Source organism: Drosophila sulfurigaster, chromosome 3, assembly GCF_023558435.1.
Source record: "Drosophila sulfurigaster albostrigata strain 15112-1811.04 chromosome 3, ASM2355843v2, whole genome shotgun sequence".
NCBI classification, from domain to species: domain Eukaryota; kingdom Metazoa; phylum Arthropoda; class Insecta; order Diptera; family Drosophilidae; genus Drosophila; species Drosophila sulfurigaster.
The window spans coordinates 50,965,551-50,992,172 of NC_084883.1; the positions used below are offsets into that span (position 1 = coordinate 50,965,551).

At 35.8% G+C, this 26,622-nt stretch overlaps 1 protein-coding gene across 5 annotated transcripts in view; it reads right to left on the reverse strand.

Annotated features, from left to right (window-relative positions):
- LOC133842611 (kalirin) overlaps positions 1-26,622 on the reverse strand; it is a 45,528-nt gene that overhangs the window by 1,670 nt on the left and 17,236 nt on the right. For 2 of the 5 annotated variants that reach the window (XM_062275782.1, XM_062275786.1), the window contains 10 exons: positions 18,320-18,626; positions 17,436-17,493; positions 10,057-10,162; positions 9,637-9,912; positions 1,795-1,857; positions 1,620-1,718; positions 1,429-1,547; positions 1,254-1,364; positions 998-1,193; positions 44-424 (listed from right to left, as the gene is read on the reverse strand). In XM_062275782.1, coding sequence (XP_062131766.1) covers positions 44-424; positions 998-1,193; positions 1,254-1,364; positions 1,429-1,547; positions 1,620-1,718; positions 1,795-1,857; positions 9,637-9,912; positions 10,057-10,162; positions 17,436-17,493; positions 18,320-18,626 — 1,716 coding nt within the window. Of the gene's footprint in view, positions 1-43; positions 425-997; positions 1,194-1,253; positions 1,365-1,428; positions 1,548-1,619; positions 1,719-1,794; positions 1,858-4,415; positions 4,633-9,636; positions 9,913-10,056; positions 10,163-10,236; positions 10,296-14,257; positions 14,812-17,435; positions 17,494-18,319; positions 18,627-26,622 lie in introns of those variants that run through there. The other 3 variants (XM_062275784.1, XM_062275785.1, XM_062275787.1) reach the window with 3 other exon arrangements.

The following is a 26,622-nucleotide window of genomic DNA, read 5'->3' on the forward strand; positions in this document are numbered from 1 at the left end:
TATTATGGTGCACTTCATTAAACATTTTGCATTTGCATTTTACCTGTATGTGGGTGCGATACTTGTAGATCGGATCGGTGTATTGCGTCTTTGCCTTCTGGATGTCAGCAAAGATGATAATCTGTTGGAACAGAAAGACTTGCAGCTCCCGTTGCCTTTGCCCGGCATCAATCGAACATTGCAGCGTGCCCTGTAGCAGCAGATTGCCCTGTGCAGTAATCTCGCCATCGAAATCGTGGAGACCTCGCAACACGAGCGTCATATCATCGACGGTCTTGACCACAACCCGCATCTGGTTGTAGGCCTCCACCAACGAGGCCACCTCATTTTGCAGACCCGCACGTTGCGTTTCCCTCAACAGCTGCTTGATAAGCAGCTCGTATTTGGTAATGCGCTGCACTGGCTTAATGAGAAGATCGCTCAGCTGCAAGTGAAATAAGAAACAATTGTATATGAATTTAAATAGTAATCAGAACAAGTTAGAAAAACTACAGTCGAGTGGGCACAGCTGTAAAATAACCGTTACCCTTTGTGAATAAGAGCAAAACAGTGCGGTATTAATTTTAAAATATAATATACAGCAAAAATAATAAATATACAAAATAAACTAAAACAATTTTAAAAATAAGTGAAGGTTATTCTTAAAGCTTTGGATTAGCACTATTTTTAGAGCTAAGATTGATTTGATTCTGTTTTAAATTCGTTAATTGTTTGGTTTTGCGTACGAATTTGTTAATTTTAGCTAATTATCAGAACAGAAAACAAAACAGAAAGACAATTCCAAAACTATTCTTAGCTCTAGTCAAAGTACTAATCTAGAGCTATAAGAGTATTATATTTCTTTTTTTTTAAATTGTTTCAGGTTATGTTTTTTTTTGTTCACTGAAAATGTGACATCCGTCAGAGAATTACCCATATACAAAAAATCACTGAAATCTAAGTGTTCATACGGACGGACAGACGAATTAGAATTACTTCTTATTTAAGTGTAACTCACCTTCATGCGATCTTTTTCTCCGAGTTTGTTGCATATCTTTTCAAAGTAATCATAATGCTCATTGACTATATACTCGGACAGTATCTTATTGCTGCAGAAATAGTAGTACATGTTGAACTTTTTGCTGGAGTTCTCGATCAGCGGCCCCAAATCCGCCGGTGTCCGTTGGCAGTGGCGCAAAGCTCGCAGGAATTTACTAAGAAAAGAGAGCAACATTAGTTATTTGATATGTTTACAGAGATGAAATGTGACTCACTCTCTGTGCCACTCGTAGATCTCTGTGATGTTGTTAAAGACCAGATCCATTTTGCCGCCCTGAAGATCGACTGGCCTGGGTATCTCCTTGTTGTGTATCTCCTTCATATAACTATCGAGAGAATATATATTATTATTATATATATTATGTTATTATGCTATTGTGGATGACTTACCCATTGACTATCACCTCCAGATCTTTCACGTATTTATCTTCCGTTGAGACCAGCTCCTGCATCACCATTTGGCGTTGCTTTAAAGCGGCAGCTTGGCTATCGCTATTGCCGGTGTTGTTCTGAAAGATGAAGGAGAACTCTTTTAAGTTGCTATTCGAGTGAAGTTTTTAGTTTGCATTACTCTCACTTACCCTGTCATCGTCATGAGAGCGTCCATTGGTTGCAGCGCTTTCGGCAGCCTCTTCAGCTGTAACAGCGCCATCGACACGGCTATTGGACTCGTGTTGTTCCTGTGTAACAACATAAAAGTAGTTTATTAGCTTCTTGAAAGTTTTTCTCTCTCTGAGTGTGTGTGTGTGTACTTACCCTGCTCATTCTGACAATTTGTTCAATTTCCGATAGTTTGCCGTCTATTTTACCAGTGCTGGTCTGCAAAGGACAAATAAAACAATGGTTAATGCTCAAAATGGGATAATGCAAAACTTGCAACAACTGTGCAAGTAAAACTTTTGCCAATGACCGCAAAACTCAAGCGTCCTTTTATCCATTCAAAGTGCAACCTGATTATAAGTACTTGCATTATGCGGATGTGTGTCTATATGGCGAACTAATTGAAAAACTTTCCCCAGCACAGCCCAGCGAGAGAACAACGAGCAACTGGCCCTGGCTACTGAATGGAATGGAATTCACATATTTGCAATGCTAGCAACAGCAGCAACAGAATTTAGAACTCACAGCGAGTACATCTACTTGCTTTATAAACATATAAACGGCAGGTGTTTATATTAGGGCTGGGTGAAGAGTTTTGCGAGCGACTAAATGTGTTAAAATGAAATAGTTAAAGCAAACATGCAGAACATAATTCAATTATTGTTAGATCACACTGGCTAATGTATCAAAATGCCGCTAAAATTGCTGCAATAAATGAGTTTTGTTTGGGTAATCAAATTTGGTTATGATTGCAATTTGTTTATGTTCTTAAACAGATTCAGAAACTAGTCCAAACCTGTTTAAAATACAATTCAGTTAATGCAGTAAAAGTTAGAGAACAAAATTCAACTGTAATCACAACTAAATTTTAATAAATTCAATTTATAATTAATTTTGCTGTATATTAAAAGTTTGCTGTGATTACAGTTTAATTTTGTTCTCTAACTTTTGACCAAAAGTGATTAAATTAATCTTTTAATTATTATTATTTGTTGATGGCCACTAAAATATCGGGTCGATATTACAAAAATTAGTTCTGATTGTTACTTATTTTGGTTCTCCAACATCTGAAGCTAGTCCATAACTTTTGATGTAGTAGAAGGCTCTTAAAATATTGTTTAATGAGTTTTGTTGGGTAAAAAATTTATTTTGATTGCTGCCTATTTCATTACTCTGAAATTTCATATGAAACTTTAGTTCAAAAGTGTTAAAAACATTTAGTCAAAGCATTCATAAAATTATTTTTTATATGGCTACGACTAATGTAACAGAATGCCGCTAAATATATGATAAAAATGTGTTTATTTGAATAATCAAAATTAGTTATGGTTACAGTTTAGTTTTGTACTCTAACTTTCAAAAGTTTCGTCTAAGAGTGTTAAAATAAAAGCAATTAAAGCAGTATTCTATTATTTTTGTAGGTTGAGTTGCGTAGTAAAATTTAGTTATATTTGCTCATCTGTTTTCTAATACAAATGGTTTGAAAGTGTTTAAATAACATACACTTAAAGAGTAAACTAATTATTATTATATGATCAAAGTTAATACAAAAGGTCCGAAAAATTATTACTAAAAGTTTATTTCGTTAAGTACTACAATTTACTTATGACTATAGCTTGTTTTTGTTCTTTAACAACTGCAACTTGTGACTAAAACCCTTTGAAATAAAAAAATGTTTAACCAAATATACTTATCCTAATACCATTTCCGAAATTTCAATAAAGTCAACATAGTAGAATACCGCTAAAATAGCCGTTGAGCTAAGTGTTAGAATTGAGAATTCGCATCTGATTACTAAATCAATGCTTTCAGGTCTCTCTTACATCAGAGATCAGCTGATGAATCGCATTTGGTTTGAATTTATTGCTATTAAGTTACAGCACCAAAATGCTTTTATTAATTGCTTTGATATTTATTGTATTAATGCCGCTTGCAATGCAACCCTGATGTGGGAGTAAATTGCGAATACGCGCTATGAAATTGCGCTGGCATTATTATTGTTTTTGTTTTCGTCTTTCTGTGTTTCGTCTTTTGATTGTGTACACTTTTTTCTCGCACATTTTATACACTTGCTGAGAGCCGAGGAGCATTATAAATTTTCCATGTGCTATGCTAGAAAGTATTGGAAAATCGCTTCATATATCAAACTGAACTGATTAATCACAAGGTCTGCCTTATCTTCGTTTTGATAATACAAATAAATAAAGCCGAAAAGGAAATGAAAGCGTATTACAGCTTCGTCGTTCACTTGTTTTTTGATATGCTTTGTTTGAAATTCCATCAAAATGAGTATTTTATTTTTCACAATTGATTAATTCAAGCTATGTATGTATATATAAAAACAATCTGTGGCGAAACAAACACAAAAATAGATATATAATTGAATCACTGGCATATTTTTAAGGGGAAGCTAATTAATCGCCGTACTTAGCCTTTGCTTTCTCGCACAAAACACACAACAAACTTGCAAGATTTATAAAAGAAAGAAATTACTCCTAAATGTAGTTAGTTTAGACGGTTTGCAAACTGCAGATAAAATTGTGTAACCAGTGGCAACAAATGCCCCCTTCGTCTTTCCCCCCGTGCTTGGCTTCCAATTCTCATTGTATTCATTTCACTTGACTTTTCAGGCTTTTCTGTGTGTGCTTTGCGATAAGATTTGGCCGACGAGTCACACACAGGGCCTTTATTTTTGTGTCATCGAATTCACATTATTATTATTTCGATATAATATTCATATTTAGTTTTAATTTGCACACATTTCTTGCAAAACTTACAAATAAACGTAGAAAGCAACTCATGGCACGTGTTTGATTGAAATTCTTGTCAACGCACTTTATATTTTTTGTGTTTTTAAATTTGGATAATTGTCCATAGAATAATTTTAATTTTGTTCCGTTGTTGCTGTTGTTTCGCGCTTTATAAGGATCTTGGTGCGACGACGACGACGTCGCATTTTGATAATGCCAAATGCATGACACGACACTGAAGCTCGACGACTGAGCTCTGAGCCGCCAACTAACTGACTGACTGACTGAATGTGACCTGTCAGGGCTGCCAATAGTTGGTTTATTTTCCGTTCCGTATTTTACATACACACACACACACACATACACATAGAAGACGCTGAGAAGTATACACTCAGCCGTAGAGCAATCAAAGAAACTCTCAATCAACGCGTCGCCAACGAATTCGACGTCGCCACTTGTGGACAAGCATTAAAATAATTGAGAGAAACCCAAGATAGAGAGAGTGTGAGAATGGCAAAACCACACACACACACACACAGAGTGAGTGTGAGAGGAGAGTCGAAAACAAAATAAAAGCGCGACTGTGTTCTGGGGTAGTGTATAAATTCATGAAATCATAAATTAATTCGCCTTTCGCATTGGCCGCGAAAACAATATCAACAACAAAAGATACGAAGAAGAAAAGAGAGCATACTATACGAAATTTGTGTGAGAAACAAATGACACTGAATGTCGTTGGATCAACTAATAAATATCCTAGAGAGCACTAGAAACAGCAAGATAAAAACAATTGCAAATTAGCTTGCAAATCCACATCAAGGTATTTTTTGAGAGGGTTTAAAATAAAGCAAGAAATCTGCATATGGGAGTGCTCGACTGTGAGATACCCGCTATCGTACATAAATTTCATTAAAAGTAAAACAGTGCGGTTTTATTCTTAAAATATACTAAATCAATATACCGAAAGAATAGTAAAATACCGAAAGCTATATTTGGTATGTTCACACTTGCTAGAAGGGTAACAAAAAATGCAGATTTATTCTTAAAATGTACCAAATAAATATAACAAAAAATACTAAAATATACCTAAGACTATATCTGGTATATCTATCATATTTTCTTTGTATCGGATATACTACCTATATGAGCCTTTGGCATATTAGAAATACTAAAATACCGAAAGCTATATTTAATATATTTACCTTATGGGTAGCAAAAAGTTCAGTTTTATTGTTAAAATATACCAAATCAATATACCGAAAATAGCTAAAATATACCAAGTACTATATTTGGTATATCGATACTTATTTTATGCATATCGGATACAACAACTGAACGCGTCTTTAGGGTATTTTTGCTTTATCGTCAACATTTTTGTGTTGCTTTATTTATTTTGACATATTTATGTTATTTTCCAGTACTGAGATAAACTGGAAATTTGCAATTCTTGTTTTGTATGTTACACAAGCCACAATATTAAAAAAAATGATATCACGCATTTAATTTATTTATTTAATTGGATAATCGGCTTGCACCTAGTTTTATTGTTTTTCTGTGTTGTTCTACTGATATCAGCGCAGTTGGGCATTGAATTTAGCATTGCTAATGAAGTGGGGGGAAATGCGTTGCCTCGAAATCGCAATGACGTCTTCACTTTAAGTGGTGCGACATTTAATTAGGTTCCCAAGGCGTTGGCGTTTGTGTTGGTAAATTGCAGAAGTCGGAGTTGGCTGAAGAAGAAGGAGGAGGAGGAGGAGGAGGATTCGCTGCTGCCTCAAGGCAACTTGCAACCGGACGGGCTGATGTCAGCGCGCAACAGCAACAATGGCTGAACTATTAACATTTAATGGCTATGCAAATATACGAATACAACAACAGGTAAAAAAGTAACTAAACAAAGGCGGAGGCATTAACGGCCTGGAAACCCAATTGGCAAGTGTTCCAAAAAAAAAAAAAAAAAAAAAAGAGTTAAGAGCAACACAGTCACATAATAATAAAACATATAAATGTAGACACCTAACTGGGTTAGCTAAAAAGTTCACGCCCAGATAAACAAACATATTGCAAACAAAACAGGAACAAAAGAAATACACAAAATAAAAATTTGTAAAAAAAAAGTGAGCAACAAAAAACTGTTGACAAGGCGATGAGCAAAAGTTTTTACAAGGCGACGTGAATTTACATTAAATTCACTAATAAGCCATAAAATAGAAACAACAACAATGAAAAGTAGAAAAGACGAACAGAAAAAAAGAAAAACGAAATATATTCGAGCGACAGACGACATTAAATTTATTGATGGAAACGGTGGAAAACGGCGACCGACAAAGTGGCGACACAATTCGCATTGGCGTCACACACACACGCACACCAACACACACACACAATCGCACACACGCACAACAGTCAATGGCATGTTGTTAATGGCATCTAAAGACAATATGGCGGCATTTAGAAAATCGCTAAGAGAACGTTCAAGAGCTGTAGCGAAAATCCGTAATGGAAATTGAAATGAAAATTGTCATTGATTTCACCGACTTCAACAAGTGGCTAAAAATAGTCTTGCCTTGCATTTAATTAGTTTCTGTGTGTGTGTAATTGTAGACATTAAAACAGCTGTACTCACAGTAGTCTCGAGAGTTGATTGATTTATGTGCACACAGGCGAATTTAGTTTAGTTAAAGTTCCACTTAAGCAACTATGACAAATCCTTCCGGTAAATAAAGTACGCTAGAGCGTAAAGTACAATCGTACGGCATTCATGTGGACCTCCCACTCAGAGCATAGCACAGCACATTCTATATTCTGTATCTAAATCCAGCATCCATTTCTACCACAAAAGTATTTTGCCAGCTAATTTGACTGCGCAAAATTTATGCGTCGTTTATTGTGTGTGGGGCGCTTTAGTTGTTGCCATCTTCTTGTTGTTATTGTTGTTGTTGTTGCTTTCGAGGGGGGCGTCAAGAATTCTAGGTAGCTTCTGACTGTCTGTCTGTAAGTCTGTCGGACAGTTCCGTTCACTCGGACTCGGACCCGGACCCGGACCCGGGTGTCCAGTCTGCCGTCTCTCTTTGGCTCATTCATTTCGCTGCGTGTGTAAACAAAATAAAGTGGCGCATTTATGGCAAAGGTGGCTGCCCCAAGACACGCCTCCCCCACTGCAGCCCCCGCTGGTGGAACGTGGAATACACTTTACATACACACATATATACTATATATACTTTTTGTGGGCTGCTGCTTCTGCGGCGATCTGCTATATTTGCTATGCTTTCTAATTGAGCAAAGCGGCAAACTCGTGCTCGGATTGCTTAAGCGCAATCTTTCAATGACGTGAATTTTTCTCTCAATGCCAACGGCAACTGTTTTGATTTGTATATACGCACGTGTATGCGTGTGTGTGTGTGTGGGTGTGGAACGGAGGAACAGTGAAAACACACACACACACACATTAGAAAAGTTGCGTATTAAACAAACAAACAAAAACAGGCCAAAACAAACAAAGTGCAGTCGAAGGGGCCGCTAAAGAAAAAACTATGCTACTAAACCCAAGAGCTTCCAACACCATGAAATCAAGTCAGATGATGGGCGAGAAAACACTTCGTTTATCCTAAGTAATCGCAGCAGCAGCTAAAATATCACACACAACGCTGAATATAAAACTATATTTCAACTCAACTGCTGCCAATGCAAAGTATCTATGGCTACAAATGTCTCTTCAATGACAGCTACTTCTGGTTGAGGATCACAGATCGTTTTGTTATTTTTTAATGACAAGTGTTTCGCATTAAACATTTTATACTGGTTTAAAAACATATAAATTTTCATATGGTTCTGAGCATTTCCTATTCTTATTAAAGAATTCCTTTGAAAGTCAAGAGCTTCTTTTCAATTGCAGTTTTATTTTCAATTATCACTTTTTATATAAGCTTGATTTAAAGAATTACTTTAAAATTCAGCTACATTCCAATTGCAGCCATAGTTTCTATTATTTTATTGAAAAGTAAAAAAAGACGCTTTAATTATATTGAAACTTTTCATATTACTTTTTCATCACAAAAGCAGTCTTTAATTCTAAATTCTAACGCAGATCGCTTTGTGTTTCTCATGAAACATTTCCTACTGGATGGAAAACATACATTTTTTTTTATTGTATTTAAGCATTTGCAGTCTGAATTAAAGAAACTTAAGTTATATATAAACTTTGTATATAACATTTCCATCACAAGTGCAGCTATTAATTTTATTTTCTAACGCAGATTGTTTTGTTTCCGTAATGGCAACAAATGGTAGCAAAGTTGTTGTGGTAACTAAACATTTTTTATATCCACAAAAACAAATTTAGAAACTAAATACAACTTCTTATGAAACTAAACAGCTACAGTTGAATATTAAAAAGAAATATAGTACTTTCCAATTGCAGCTTTAGTTTATATTATTATTTTAAACACATCGTTTAAAGCAGTAAGAACTTTTTATATAATTTTTTCATCACAAGTATACAAATTTGTATTCTAACTCCACATAATTTTTGTCTAATGGCAACAAATTGTGGCAAATTTATTTCCTTCTTAGCATATCCTTCTGTTTTAAAATAAATTGTAGACACTGCATTCCAAAATACAAAAAATAACATACCATCCTTGTTTTTATTATTACACTGAACAAATGGTTTAAAAAAATTTAACACTTTTTACTTTCTTACGAAAAATGCAAGCGTGTTGTTTTTACTGCTGAATATTTCATACTGATTGAAACGAAATAAAATATTTTACAATTGCAGCCTCAGTTCCAATTATTTAAGTGAACAAAAGAATGATACAAATAGTATTTATATTCATATATATTATATTATATTTCCTTAATAACTCCTGACTAAAAATTCGAACATTTCGTAATGATTAAAAAAAAAAGAAATATTTTGCAATGGCAATTATATTTGCTATTATTATTCTGCACATTAAATATAGAATCTTCTTTTTTAACTTCTGACTAACTACTTGTGCATGACAAATGCAATTCACAGCTCAGATGTCGTCAAAGCTTATTACTCAACACCTAACAATGGCTTTGACTAACATGCACTCAAAATAAACACACTTTGATGTGCTGTAAAATTATTATATATAAATGATTTGCGGTCAATGGCAAAACGAGGCAAAAGTAAATATGGGCCAAGTCTTTGGCAGAATATGAGTGTGTGGTGCCAAATGTAAACACTCACACACACTCACAGAGTGAGGAAACTTACCAAATTGGCTGAGCTCTCCTTGAGATCCTTGGGAAATGCGGGCGGTCCATTGGCAATCAAATGTGGCTCTTGTATGGGCTTCATCGGTGGCGGCAGCTCCAAGCCAGCCTCCTCATCGGGCTCATAGTCATGTTGCTGCTGCTGTGTTGTTGTGCTCGTTACATTGGGGAATTGCGGTGGCATTTGGCCAACACTGCCGCTGGTGCTTGCACCGCTGCCAGGTGTCGCTGTGCCCGACGTTTGTTCCGCCAGCTCCTCGGCATGTTTCTGTGGTAGCTATAGACACACAGAAGTGGATATATGCATAAGTATAGTATGTATATAAATATTGTGTCTATACGGCAAGTATTTTGTTGTTTGTTATAAATATAAATAAATGCTCATAAAACACAAAAATACAAAAAGAAAAGAAAAACTTACTCTCAGATTCTTCTCCGAGGGTTTCTTCAAGAGCGATTTGTCGTTCGGTAATTTCTCACCCTTGCTCTGCGACAGTTTACGCAGTTGTGGCGGCAACCATTTGCGCCTGTAAATACATTAAAATTCAAAATAATAAATTATAAAATTTAATGCTGTAATGATTATAGATTAATGCTATACATAAATATGCGTATTGATGCGGCACTATGCACGATTTCATCCATTTGCTTGAACACTCTCTCTTCTCTCTCTCTTTCTGACGCCAGCCAAACACGTCGTATACGCAATTAAAACAGACCCTAAAAACGCGCTGGCAAATTGGCTGTCCAGCTGCGTGGCCGACATGAGACTGTCGCCATTGGCACAGCATATCAGCAGCCACTTGGGTTGAACTGCTCCGACTTTGCCCGCCTGCTGCTCATTGTCGCCGCCGTCGTCGCTGTTTTTGCTTGCACAGTGAGGCCAAGTTCATGGTACACAAAAAATAATAATAATGAAATGAAAAGAAAAGCGACATCATGAGCGTATTCATTGCCATCGCGAGCGCATTTATTGCGTTCCTCAATTTTATTTGCGCTATCAAAAAATGCTCTTTTTCTGACCAAAGAAAATTGCTTTTAACTTGATTTTGTTTTTTAGTATAATTTTTTTTTCGTCTTCTTGTTTTATATATTTTTGAAACGCAAGAACTCAATTTTCATTTGGCGTTTTTATGCGATGAAAAGTTTTTACAGGCTTTGCGCGGGGCCATAAAGCCCCCGATTTTGATTAATTTCAAGCTGGCAAGTTTATGGGTCACTTTCCAATTTTTTATGCACAAGGAATTTAAATGAAAGCCATTTATCAACGGGGAAAAGTTTGCTTTGCATAAAGAGCGGGTTAAAGCAAGAAGGATTTTTCATGGAAATGCAGCAAATGAATTTATTAAAAAAAGCCACTATTTTCTATTTAAAAGTTGAGCTATTTTTATTCATTCTAGGAAATGCTTTCCACACTTTTCTACAACTATTTTAAGTGAGTTGCATGCTCTCGAAGTGAAACCACATTTATTTGCATTGTTTAGCAAATGTGGTCGACGTCTTTTGTGCTTTAATCGAGCGCACATTTTGTGGTTTTTAATTGGAAAAAACAATTTCACTTTCAGACAGGGAGAACCGCAACCGCATTCGACGCACAAACTTGCTCAACTCCTCCTTTGACCTGACTTCAATTAAAATGGCAATAGTTCAGGGTGAAAAAAGGTCGCAAGCAAAAAAGGTTCAACTTTAATGAGACTCTGGTTGTGTTTTCCCTCAAGGATAATCAATAAGAAGCTGTGCTTAATCCCTTAATGTAAAATAATATTTTTCTTTTGCACACACAATTAATTAGCAAATTCGTTGCATGAAAACTTGAAACGTTTGTTGCATACATTTCGACGCCTGCGAAAACTGAAAAGCCATCAGCTGAATGAATTTGTAAAGCTGGCGTTGTGAAAAGCGCAGCCCCACATAACATAATTCAAAGTAAAAATAAACATTGACATAGACAACAGTGCTACAGAGAGGGAGAGAGAGATAGCAAGCGAAAGGTGGGCGGCTTTAGGGGGGTGGGAGTGTCCTTTTGGTTCCTGGAAATAGTATTTAATTTATTACGTGCTCGTTCACGTTCAAAATTCATTTCGCTGATGTAATGTTTTAGGCAAATAAGCAACGCTTAATAGACACACACACAAACACACAGAAAGAGAGACATTCACTCATGTGTGGGTGTATTAATGAGGTCGCCTCAAAGTATGCAACAAAGGCTGCCACAATTTGCCACATTCGCTTTCTTCGTCTGTGTGTGTGTTTTGTGTGTGCACACTTGCAAATAAGTACCATGTCCATTTAGTTCATTGGACTTGGCTGCTCTCTCTCTGCTGATTCACTCTTATTCCCCGAACACTTCTTCTTCTACTCCTTCGCTTCCTGTCAATGTCCTGGACAAACAAAAACTGTGCGCGCTTATTGACAGAGCGCTTGAGACCGAGGGACCCAGCAGAAGGCCTGTCTCTCTATATTCCTTTGTCTTCTATTCGTTCTGACAAATAATCTATATTCATGGTCAGTGCTCGCGCGGTTTTTGCTCAATAACTAGAACAATAAAAAAACGCACACACAAAAGAGAAATGACCACGAGTGGGATTGGCAAACAAAACTGCCCAATTAGTGTGCAAATATTGAAAGTATTTTGTAATTTATGTTCCCAACTAGGACGACCGAGCGAAACCGTCTTGTTAATTATAATTAACAAACAATTTCGCAATGTCTTCTCATCAATGTGGCAGCAGCTTAACATATATATTTCTGATAAGATTAGCCCCAATTGATTTTCAGCGGAAATTGTAATTACTGATGTTGAGCAATTGAAGAAATCAGAGTATTAACATTAGTCACTTTAGTTGTTGAAAATTGAAAACAAAGAGTTTCAAACATTTTACGACCACAGTGCGTATGATTAATGCGGATCAAAATACGCCAACGCCAACAACGCGTCGCGACACGACGTCTTCAGCGGCTTATCGCTCATGACGAAGGCCCGGCCGCTGACTAATGAGTGCAACAAATGCAATAATAATAATAACAAAAATAAAGAACCTCCTCCCACAGTTTGTTTTGATTACATTTCAAGCGCAATAGCATCGCAGCAATTGCAACGACAAATGCCGCATTGCAAACAGGTTTTGTGTTTCAAATTGCGGGGAAATACGAGAGTACGAAGCCGGTTTTGCTAGCGGGAAATAAAACTGTTTGCCAGCTTAATTAGACGGAAGAATACCCCCAGAGCGAATTCCCCCAGTTTGAAAAGCAATTTGCATTGTGAGTGCAAATGATTTGATAGCGCACGCTAAACTGTTAACAGACTTTAAATAATTATAAATATTACACATTTAATACGGCATTTCTGGGAAATAAACAAAGTTGTAGCCACACTCTTCACTACGAGATAATCTAAAACCAAATTGCTTTGCACTTGTTTGTTTTTCTAGTTTTTATACCCGCTATCTATAGGGAAGAAGCGTGTTATACCTTTGTTCCGGCAGGAAATGTGTGTAAAAGGCAGAAGGTTTGCATTTCCGACCCCATAAAGTATATACTATATATTCTTGATCAGCGTCAAGACATATATAGATCTCAGCGATTATAAGAGATAGAGCTAAAATTTATTATTCTTATAGATCTAATGGATTATAATAAATACAGCTTTAATTTGTATTTGACAGCACTTATTATTTGAATATACCATATATAAATTTCGGTATTTTAAATTGGTATCTTTCGGTATATCTGAGTATTTGTTGTTATATTAATTTGGTATGTTTCGGAATATTTCAGTATTTTGTGGGTATATAAATTTGGCAAGTTTTGAAATATTTTAGTATTTTAGATGTAATAATTTGTCATTATTCGGTATATTGCAGTATTTTTCGGTATATCAAAGTAGTATATTTGAACGAGAATATACCATGCTTCAGTTTCAGTATATTTTTAGTATTTTTGCAGTATATCAACGCAGTATATTTGAACGAGATTATACTATGCTTCAGTTGTGGTATTTTTTAGTATTTTTCGGTATTACATTTTGGATTTTATCAGTATGTTTTAGTATTTTGTATGTATATTAACACTACTATACTGATACCGAAAAATACTATAAATATACTAATAGTATAGTATTTATTTAGTAGTATTTAAACGATAATACATCAGTGTTTTGCTTTTATAGATAACAGGTAACGTTTATTTCACAATCGAGCACACTCAAGTGTAAGTTTATGACTTGTTTTGGTTTTTCATTTTCCCTCATTGATACCAACAACCAGTTGTACATTTATTTTAAGGAAAACGTGCCTAACAACAAGTCTAATCATAGACTGCAATATATATTTAGTCAGCAAGCTGTATATTAATGATAAGCCAAAGGTCAAGCTGTAGCTTCGACACTTAGTCAGTCCGAAAATATTGAAGCTGCTATCAGCAATTTAGGAGTGGCATAAATCGATTTTAGCTGGACAATGCACATCATCTAATTGAACGTGCGACTCGTCGCACACTTTGGATTACACTTTCGGCAGCACAAACAAAGACTGAGCATTGTGCACAATTGTGGTGGGGAGGGGGAAAATAATGTATGTACATCATTAGAGAATCTCTCTCTCTCTGTGTGTGTAAAGATTTACCAAGTTTTGACGCGTTCATCGCTTGGCGTATTTGGTGGCTCTTCGGGTTGGCAACAGAAGCAGGCGAAACCTTCTGTTTGACGATGATGATGGTGATGTTGATGCTCAACATACATCGATTGGGTTTTGCCACCATGACGTCCGCCATGGCCATTGGAAAGAACGTTGTCGATGCCACTTATGTTGAGTGATATGGACTTGATCAGCTGCGGCTGTTGCGATTGTTTTTTAACGCGATGTGTTGTCGCCGAGTGGCGTTTCATTTGATTCACATTCATAATTGTGTTGTTGTTATCACTACTGCCATGATTATCGTTGTCGACGAATTCGTCATTGTTGTTGTTATTGTTGTTGTTGCAACCGAAATGCACACCGTTTTGGGTTTGGTGGTTGTTATCTAGCACGCTATTGTTATTGTCACACATGACTGATAAGAAAACAACACACGCACGCACAATCCACACACAAAAACTGCTTTAGCAGTTAAGTTTTTTTTTTGTTTCGCTAAGACGTTCGCTTTAACGAACCCACGCTGCGTATACGTAACGTCGCGTTCCGGCGTTTGACAATCAACTAAAGCAACGGCTACGACTCCGACTGCAAATGAGCGAATGTTTTTGCCACTGACTGAACTGTTCTACGCGGCGCTCAACAGGCTTTCGCTTTCTGGAGAAACGGAGAACCCACAACAACAACAACAGCAGGAGAAAACAGCTCAAACTCAAAAAGGCAGCGGCCACACCTCTTCCCCTTACCCTTTCCCTCTCTCTGTTCTTGTCGCCTTCTTCGACAGTTTTTGTTTGTATTTGTTGTTCCAAAGAGTACAAACAAAACACAAAGAGTAACTAAGTGTAAATAAAATGCCAGCAACTGTGAGCAACAGTTGAGCGAATTGAGCGCCTCTGAAATAACACAAAACCCCCAACAAGAACAACAAAAGCAGAGCGCAAAGAATAATTCTTACTACGTTTTTGTTTTTGCATTTTTTTTATGAGCATTTCCAGTTGTTGCTTTGAGTTGTCGTCTTTTTTCATGTTGTTATTGTTGTTGTATTCAGTGTTCAGTGTTTCGGTGTAATAGGTTTATATCTTTATGGCTCGCGCCCCGAGTTGTCCGACACGCGATTATAGACCCAAGGCAAAATGTTAGTGCTACTCCCTTAAATTATCAACGAAATGCTAATGAACTTCAATTAAATTGCTGCCAACTATTGACGAGTGAAAAAAATAATACAGACTATAATTAAATTATATTCAAATGAAATAAATAAAGGCAGCTTAAGCTGGCATTAAAATCAAATATTTATTAATGCAAAAATAATATGTAAAAGTGATATTAAAAATATATTTCGCATAACTCAACTTAAATATTGAATAGCTATAATTGCATTAAAATCATTATTATTTTTTTAAATTTGCAATTGTTTCTTTAACAGAATTGTGAAATTGAATTTCAGTAAATTTGTCTGGCAAATTTATAAAAAAAAAATCTTTGAATACAGGTGGAAATGTATTAATAAAAAGTAAAACACAATTCACACTGTAATTAAATTATATTGAAATGAAATAAAAGCAGTTTAAACTATCATTGAAATCAAATATTTATGAATGCAATCAAAATGCGTATTTAAAATAAATTTCACATATCTCAATGTAATTCAATATTGAAGAGATGATTACAGTGAAAATATTTTTAAAAATAAATATCACATATCTCAATGGACTCAATTAGTGAAGGGATTTTTTTATGTTTACTGCTACTCTTTTTTCTGTCAATATTTATAAATTCATTTAAAAGAATTGCATTCATTAAACATCAATAAATTTGTCTAACAATTAGGAAGTTTTTTTGTTTTATTTAACTTTGGTAAATCACCAAATTAAACCTTTAAACAAACCATTAATTTATACCTGTCATATCTATAAGCTGTCTGTGAAATTATAGTATTTGTGCTCATTAATTAATCCTCTCAAAAGCACTCAAATACTTTTAAAGCTTAACAGCATTGTTTAATTAAAACATTTTATTTTGTTGCTGCGCAACACTCATCGCTTTTTTGAGAACCCTTCAAAGAAGATTTTAAATATCATGGGATGTTATTTTCCATTTTCTGTGATGTGCAGAAATAAAGTGACGCATAAAAACAAAAGCAATGAAGACAACAATAATAATGCTTGCAGCTATAGCCAAATGTTTGATAAATCACGAGTCGAGAGTCTTATAACAAAAAGTACTTATTACAGAGAATCATTTTTTTCTGTTTTTGTTTTTGTACTTTTTTTCAATACGCGCGAATTACGTAAATGCGGCAATTACTTATCAGTTTGGACAGCTCACAGTAAAAGGAACGGAAAGAGTGTGAGAAAGAGAGGCAGTCAGATAGAAGTAGGAGGAGAGCAAAAACAATGGCTGATAAATTTTTGTGGGCATGCTTTTTGCAATTGGTTTTTGAAGCACTGCACAGCTGATAGCATTTTATGTTGGACTCGCCACTTAATAAAAAAAAATACCTGGCCAAGAGTGTTAGGCAGCGATTACGATTACAGTTTCACAGCATTGCAGATGGATTATGACATAAATCATTTTTGCTGCACAAGTGAAAGTCTAAGATAATTCGTCGACGGGAATTTTTTCAAGCGCAAAGATATGAATATGAATATGAATATGAATATATTTAAAGTCATTTCTTTGAATACGATTTCTGGGGAATTCACCAGCAACAATTATTTAATTGGAAATGCGTTGAAGTAAGTGGAATGATTAGACACTTCTGGCAGCTTAATCGCTTTTGGTTCATCGTTTATGATTTAATGGTTTTCGATAAAGAGTCGCTTTAGCAAAATGTCGAAGGCTTCATTTGCTTCAAACACATTTTGAGGAGAGAGAGAGAAAAAGAGAGACACGTGAGGGAGTCGAGCACTTAAGCTGCTGATGGCCCAGTTAAGTCTAAGTCAGTTAAGTTTATTATTTATTATTTATTAAGCAGACGGTCACTTAAAGTGCAGTAAAGTTCAGGACTTTTGTCTTGACGTGGCTAAAATGTTACGGCCAAGCCTTGTGCGTTCGGCTTTCTCTTTCTATGTGCACCTTTGACCTTTGACATACTTAGTGTGTAGACATTAGTTTGCATATTCAAAATGCGCAAAGTGACTTTTGCTTAGCAGACACTGAAACTTACCCACTAAAGCCACGTCGTTTGGTTGACGAAGACAATGCATCCGCCTTGCTGCGATTGCCTGGAAAAGAACAAAAATAAAAAGGATATACAAAAATGTATACATTAAAATGCTTATAAAAAAGTATACACATAGAACAGGTCTATAAAAAGTATTAACAAAAATATACTGACAAAAAATTAAAAACAACGCTTATATACGAAAAATTGTGTGTGCTGAAAATATTTTCAGAAAAAAATATACATAATTACTTGGACTATATAAAAAATATAAGAAATATTCAAAAATAAATACTGAGAAAACTATTAAAAGAAGTATATACTAGAAAATAAATATACTAAGAAATTATTACTATTAAAAAGTTCATAGACTTGTAAGATATCTATAATCCCTATATTTGATTTTAGATATCTTACAAGTCTATGCTTAAAAAAATATATACTGAGAAAATATTACAAAAACGTATATACCAAATTAGTGTATATAGAAAATATTTCAAGAAAAAATATACAGTTTCTTGGAAAACATTGACAAATATAGGAAATATTTAATTCAAAATATACTGAGTATAAAAAAGTATATACCAAACAAAAAATATAGTAAAAATATAATAAACAAATAAAAAAAAATAAATAAATATGTGTAATGAGAAAATATTAATAAATTACATACTAGGAAAATACTAAAAAAAAATATACTACATGTCCAACATATGTACTAAAAATGTACAGCTTTGGCTGTTTTCTATATACAAAAAAACTTTGTGAATAGAAAATATTCAAATATATATAAAAACTTGGGAAATATAAAAAAAAATAGGTATATGTAATAAAAATCTACTGCTTTAGCTATTTTGTATATTTGATTAGTTAAGGGATTAGCATACCTTGATCCTGCATATTATCGTTTGGCTTTTGCGAGGCTCCTGAGGCGCCAGTTTGGCCGCTGCTGCCGCCGGTTGAACCTTGCTTGTGCGAGCCTGGCGGCGGTTTGAGCACTGACACTGGCACAAGGCCCTCTTGAACGGCTGAATCGTCATGCTGCGGATTTAGGCGCACCAAACAGAAGTCCGGCTCACTGGCTGTGGGCGGCTCAATAATCTCAACCTGCTGGCCCTTGCTAACGCTCAGCTCATTGCTGCCCGAGCTGGCGATGTAGTCGGCAACCACCCAGGTGGCCTCCTGATTGCCCAGCTGTAAAGAGAGACAGAGAGATAAGTATAGAAAATGATGAGAATAGACAAAAAACAACACAGCAGCAGCAGCAGCAGAAGAGAGATGATGAGCAACGTTTGCTTTGGCACACAAGTGCATTCAATGGAGCGAGCGAGTAAAAATGGAAGGCAACAAAAAACAAAAGCAAAAAGAACGACAAAAAAAAAGGGGCAGAGACAGCAAATCAACAGCAGCAACGACAACGACATTTGCCGAGTGTCGAGGTCAGGGCAAAAAGAAGGCGATTTTATTGATTCAATTTGTGCGGTTTTCGTCAGCTGCATTAAGGCGTATGTTTGTGTGTGAGAGCAAGCGAGAGGTCTGACCCTCAGCAAGGACTCGCTTGAATGGGCTGCCAACACACACTGACACACACTTGAACACATACTTAATCGAAATAAAAGAAAACTTGTTCGACCTCCAAACCCTAGCTCAAGGATCATTTGCCAGCAACATACTAATTAGAAAGCTATTCAAGCTACAACAACCACGCCTATTGTGTCACTCATTAAATATGCAAAGGCAACAACAAGAAGGGAAGCTGCCTCTAGACGTTGCTCCCATTCGATTGGCTCCCCTGTGGGTTGCCACCAAAAACATGGGGGGAAAAGGGAAACCAAACCAAGCAACGTTATGTGTATTAATAATTTATTACTTTATTAATTTACATGCTGCCACCGATGCTGCGATGATGTTGGTGGATGGATGGTTGGCATGATTGTGTGCTGTGCTGTGCTGCGCTGTGGTTGTTGCCCCCATTTTGGGGCGTGTTGCCGCTTGCTTTAATTGCCAAGTGAAACCGCAAGTCGCGCGAGTAATGAAAGAATGTGAAAACATTTTGTAAGCCACTCAATTGATTATAATCGATAAGAAGCACATTATAGTGTGTTTATAAATAGCACACAATTTCGAAAAAGAGCTATAAACACACTCGCTGTTCGTTGCAAAGGGTTCAATAATTGGTGTAGCAAACAAATTAATCGATTTGCACAAATCAATCAAAATAGTCAGCTTAAATTATTAGTGTGCATTTTTTAAATGGAAAATTGGAAAAATGGACTGTTATCTAAAAGTCATATACACAACACAAATTTAATCGATAGATGAGTGATAAATGAAGTATGTAAGTGATATGTAATTTTTACGTTTTGTGCAGATTAAATTGTGAATTTTTAAATCGAAAAAAAAAAAGAATATTATTTTGGTTTCTAAAAGCCGTAGAAATTCTAGTTGATTCAAGCTATAAAATATTTGTATTCAAAAAAGTAATACATAAATTTTGTTATAATTATTGCGGAGTATTTATGTAAAATAGGTATTGTGTTTTATTTTCTAAAATCTTTAAGTCACATTTTAGATCATCAATAAATATGTGAAAGGAGAAGTAAGCATGAGTAAAATTTGTACATTTGAGGCAGATTAAATTTCGAATTATTATATCGAAAAAAGTAAGTTGTTTAACTTTTTGATACAAATTAGTGAAAAGTGAATTTCAATTTGATTGAATCTGTAAAATAATTATATGCAAAAAATTCATATTTACATTTTCTGATTCTTGAATTATTAATGTGATTTTTTATATCGCGAAAAGCATTACTTTTTTATCTAAAAGTTGTGGTCGCATCATTGATAGAAAAAAGAAACACAAAATAATGCTTTGCTATTCATTGAAATTGAAAAAGTATACTATCTAAAAGATGTTGCAACATTTTGAGTCTATGATTTAAGCGAAAAGTTGAATTAGATGAGAAAAAAAAAGTTCTGCTTTGAGGCAAAAGTCACTTAAGCTACAAATATTTTGTAGGCATATGTGAGATTTATAATCTTTAATTTATTAAAGTATATTTTTATTTTTAGAAGGGTATTATAACTTTGTACTTTCTTTCTTGTTAAATCTATTCTTTAGATATGAAATCAATGATTTAACCAACAGATGAGTGAAAAATGGAATTTCTACTGGCTTAAAGTTATGAAATATTTGTAATATATGTTATATTTTATTTTGGCACCAGAGTGCACTTTAATAAAAGTTATTTATATATAGAGAGAATCGTGTCATAAATATGTATTAAGCATCTGGGCGCACGTGTCAGCTGCTGCCACATACATATAACACCTGGCAAAGTGGCAAGTGGCAAGCTCGCATTGAGTCTCCCTCATGGGAGCAACAAATGAAATCAACTTCCATCAGCAGCAGCAGCTTAGTTCATTATGGTCGCCTCGCTGACTTGCTTCACCTTTACATATATAAATACTATAGAACGTTGTGTGTGCGAGTGTGAGCGTATGTGTGTGTGTTTTGTGTTATCAGAGCACATCCACAGCGACAATAATATGAAGCAGAGTGGCCCAAGTTGCCTGCCAGGCAACCAACCAACCAACCAACCAGCCAGCCGGAGAAGCTGCCTTAAGAAGCAGCGCGTCAGCTGTTAATTAAGCGCCACTGACACGAGCTCATGTACGTGAGTGTGTGTGTGTCTGCTTGTGTGTGTGTGAGTGTGTTTATACATATATTGCACGTTTCCGCTTGTAATGCAATTAGTCGAAAAGTTTTCAGCGTACCAAGTATTAAAACTTTTCAACAACAGTTTGTCAGCGAGAAGCGACAGAGAGAAGGCAAAGAGAAAGAAATTCTACTGAAAATGGTACGAGTATTTTTCTCTCATCTCTCATCCCTCTCTCTCTCTCTCTCTAAAAGAAAGCGAAAGCACTATTAAAAGTTGCTCCTCGGCACACGCCCCCCAAAAAATGCTTTGACTTTGGCTTTTGACGTGACACAATTTGTTGGGTGGCGTTGAAAAAGGCAAATAAATCAGAGCCAAATGTTGCCTCCGACAAGACAAATGTCTAACGCTTTTAGTCAAATGATATGCAAGGCAACGCAAGTCGAAGGCAAGGCAAGGGCAAAAGTCAAAAGAAAGCGCTTGTGACAAGGGTGAAACTATTTCAATAATTGCTAAAAGGCTGCCAACTGCATTATACGCAATATTACGTATACGCAACGTTGGCTCTCAAGCACAAGCTGGCATCATCATCATCGTCAACATCAACGTCAACGTCATCATTATCATTCTCGTTTACTGCCATTTAACACTCACTGCAAATGGCTGCAGTCACAACACACATACTCATACACACTAATAAGCTGTCATTAGACTGTGTGGAAGTGCACACATGGCGTATGCGCACTTTCGCTTTGGCTAACGTTTTGATTTTGATGAATTCTGAAGTGCATTTACGAGCAGTGCACAGAAACGCAGACAATCAGCGTACAGCGAGCAATTTCGCTTAAACGGCAGTCAAAATTTGATTGCGTTATCGATTCGCTGAGTTTAACCACAGCTACAAAAATTTGCATTTTCCCTTTTGATGGAATAACTTGTGAGAGAGCTTTCAACACGTTTTCCGCTCTTCAATTAAATTAATTTCGGACAATTGCAGTGACTCGTATTTCGCCTTTTTGGATTAACACCCACTCGGTTTGTAGCTTCAAATTAAATTTATCTGCATTGTGCAAGGATCGTCGAGCATACACACACACACACACACAAAGCACAACACGAAGTCTTTCATTAAAATAATGAAAGGATATTCTCTGGGCGTATTACTTGGCTGGCTGGCTGACGACGTTGCCATGGCTTACATATTTTAAAGCGTTTTGCAATTTTCATGCTGCAAAATGCAATCAGCGGCTGCCTTGTTAAGCTGGCCTTTCTACAAAATCTCGCCGCCTCTGCGTGTTGCCTTGAGTTGAGCTGAGTTGAGTTGCGTTTCATATCCGTTTTTGCTCTACATAAAATAATTAACGTGGCTTACACACAGTTTTGTGTTGCCAACAGTTGCGCATTTGCATAGTTAATCAACGTGGCACACAGTAAATGGAATAATAATAAGAAGGATGTAATAACAAAGATAAGAGTTAAGAGAGAGAGAGAGAGTGAAACGAAGTTGGAATTCTCTACATAAATAAAACGAATTTAAAGTCGAGTCTGAAAGAGTTTTAGTACGTCAAACAATAAAGAATTTTATAGCAATTGCAGCTGGAAGCAGCACAAAACTCAACTCAAGACTTTGTCCCATCAATATTCCCAGCTTGAAATATAACTGTGCGACTTTCCTTCAGTTTTCTCAGCTGCGCAATAAACGCGCGGCGCTGCTTTTAATTATTTTCCATCAAAGTTTTTGTCTAAAAATATTCATGCCAATCTTTTGCCGAGATGGAACCTTTATTTATGCGGAAATTCGATTGAGAAACTTTCTGCGGCTGGCTTTGGCCGCCCCAAAATGAGAAATTGAAAACGCATTTGCATAAGAGACAGTCGAAGATAGCTGAAGATGGGCAGGCAGGCAGTCAGTTTAATAGATAACAGAGAGTTCAAGGGGAAGAATGTAGTGCAACATTGGTTTGAAATTAAGTCATCGAAATTGGAGTAAAGTTTTTGGCAAATTAAAGTCTTTGACAAGGACACGTTTCAAATTCGACTTCCGAGTGAAAGTTCTAGCTAGCTGTAGCAGTTTTCTATGTGTGTGTGTGTGTGCTGATTACATGACCGATAACAATACACACAACACACAATGCAAAAAGGCAACAGCGAACACAAAAAAGGACTAAACAAGGACTAGACGACACAACGCGCTGTGTGCGTAACTCGAGAATATAGCAAGCAAACACACATGGTAACGGAGCCGCCTTTGACGACCCGGAAAATGTGCTTTTCCCCGAAGCGAAAAGAAAAGAAAAATTGGTAAAGCGATTTGGCAAATGCTCATGTTATTATTGATGGCAGCATGGTTTGCTTCCCTAACGCAAAACGCACAAGATTGGCAGCAAAAGATGCCTGAAACTCATGACTTTGCTGCCGAGCCTTTTATGGGCCATAATAAAAACACAATTGCAGCGCACATTTCTCCCTTCTTAATAAAAAACCAAAAAATAAAGGAAGAAACGAAAGCGAATCGCTCTCTTAAAAAGTCACCAATTGTTGGGGTCATTAAAAATGACAGCGGGGAGACTTTGTTTTCCCTCCTCTCTGTTTGGTTGTCAATTTGAATTACAAACATCATTTAACTGATTGCAAAATGTGATGAAAAGCGCTTTAAAATGTCCCACAAAATTTATCGTCTTAAATTAAATGCAATTTAAAGCAAAGCATATTTCACACAAACAAGCTTAAATTAAGCAGTTATGCGGCTTGTCAAATTATTTGTGCAATTGAGCATAAAGAGATGACAAAGCTTTAAAGAAAAACAAAATATATTTTAGGCTAAAAATATGTCACTTTGTCGAATGAAAGTTGCTCATCAAATAATCATTGCTTTAATAGTTTTTCTTTAGTATTTTAATAAATTTGTTGACATGATTTTATGGCTTGTGGCGTCAAAATGAATAACATTGAAGATGTAGAGCTGGCAATCTTTAAATTATATTATCACAAATAACTTGTCAACTTTTGAAATAGAACTTGCTTATTTAATAATCACGGTTTCACTGCTTTGCCAAATTGATGTTGGCATGATTTTATGGCTTAAATCAAACTGAATAAAATTGTTATTTAGATTATTAGCTTGACAACATATTCCATCTTAATACAATAACCTTGACCACTTATTCAATCAATATTCATTATTTTCACCACTTTGATATAGTGTTTTAATAATTTCATGACTCAAATCAAAGTGAATCAAATCATGAAGAGCTGGCAATATTTAAAGTGCAAAATATATTTCATGCTAAAAAGATAACAACTTATTCAATAAAACTTGCTCAACAAATATTCATTGCTTTAACAGCTATAGTTATATTAATAAGTAAGTTGATATGATTTTATGTCTCAAATGAAACTGAATATAATTGAGCATAAAAAACTGACAACTTAAAGAAATGCGGAATATATTTGAGACTAATAACTTGAGAATTTATTTATTAAAAATTGATCAAAAAATAATCATTACTTTCACTGCTTTGGAATAGTTATTTTATGAAATGTGTTGGCATGACTTATGGAATAAATTAATCTGAATAAAAATCTGCTTAAAAAGAAATGCAAACTAAACATGTGGCAACTTATTTCCAAAAGTTGCTCATCAAATAATCATTAAAGTTAACAGCTTTGCTATAGTGTTTTTATAAAATTTTGATGGCCTCAAATTATGACTTAAATTATTATGAATAAAAACGCTTTGATTGCTTCTTGTTAACCAAAAGTTAATAGCTTTATATATGCAGCTTGTAATTGCTATTTTGAACTTTTATAAGTTTTATGATACTGACTGTTTAATAGTGATGTTAAAAAATCAAAATAATTTTGTTTATTGGCATGATTTATATTTAAGATAAAATAAAACAATTTTGCAGCTATCAGATGTTATTTATTCAATTATTTGATGCCAGATTAATATGATTTTCTGCGAGACTAGTGCGCTGGCAAAAACAAATCAATTAACTAAGTCGATAATTTCAGTAATTGTGAAAATGCCTCATTAGACACATAACCAAATCACAAACACACACACACATAGACAGAGAACTGTCAGAGAGACAGGACAAGTTGTATGTGCACATACATACGTATATATAAAACATAAACGTCTATTATTCAATTAACTAGGACTCTGTGGGCGTGGCAAAAAATGCTTGTTGGGTGAGGGGGGTGGCTGGGAGGTTCACTTAACATCAATTACATTGTAACGAAACAGCCAACAACATGACCAAACAATGGGAGACCCCAAGAGGAGGAAGAAACAAGAGAAATGGGAGGGAGAGAGGAAGAACGAAGTGAACACATTCCTGTTACCTAGTAGAGTATATATATAGCAGGGAGGGGGGAGGGGTGACCCACTGTGGTCTCTGATAATTGTGTGACAGCATGTTAACACCAGTAGACCACACATTTCTCTCTCTCTGTGTGTGTGTGTGTGTGCTGTTGATGTGTACTGAATGAAAGTCATTTACAACGCAAATCGAATAATATTCTAAATAAATTACGTGCAAACATGACATGATAGATAAGGAAGGCCTCCTAGCCTAGCCTAGCCCTTTTTTTTTCTCTCTCTCGTTTGGATGGGGAACTGGTTAATGCACTCAGTCAGACAAAAGCATGTACAGCAATTAGAGAATCATGTTAGATAAGCACACACACACATTGTGATAAATGATTGACTTCCGTTTTGGCTTTCAAACAAAATGCTTATTGATTAACAACAGCAGCAGCAGTCCTGTCAATCGATAGCTAGGCGACTTGTAGGCGTATATTATAAAAAAAAAAATATGAAAATTGTGCTCTGAAAAATGTGCTATAGAAAAATGTGGGAAACGCAGACTGTGACATGTTTTCATTTAGATAAAAGCATTTGACTTAAGTTGGCTTGCCGCTGGCATTTAAGAGTGCCAGCCAAGAGGATATGCAGCAGCAGCAGGATATGTAGTCAAGCAGTGTGCAAACAAAACCAAGAGCAGGCAACATCGAGGCTTTGGTTGCGGGTCAGCCCAAATGCTGTTGGGCTTAAAAGTGTGGATGACTCCCCCCAACTGCTTTCGCTCTTCTCTCTCCCTCTCCTGCTCGCTCGTTATCTCGTAATCAATACACTGAAGAGGAAGGCACAAAAACACACACAACACTTGTTGGCCAACGGCTCTTTAGCTGCTTCTCTATTGATGGCAACGGACTAAAAGATGATAGATGTGGACCCGGTTTTGACCCAAAGCCTAAACTCATTTGACTCATTTAAGTTTTTTTCTCTTTTTTTTTTGGGTGAAGAGCGGCTTTTGTTCGAAACCGTTTTTGGCTGCAAGCAATTGTGATGGATATGTGTTGTAAGTGGGCAAGAAGCCCAGTCAATAGCATCAAGCATTATTGCCCTGCAGCCAAGACTCAACGACGTCGACTGTCATATAAGCTTAAGCTGGGGCTTTGCCATAGTTATATCTATGCTTAAGTATTTACAACGCAATTGTAACAGTATACAGTTGATGATA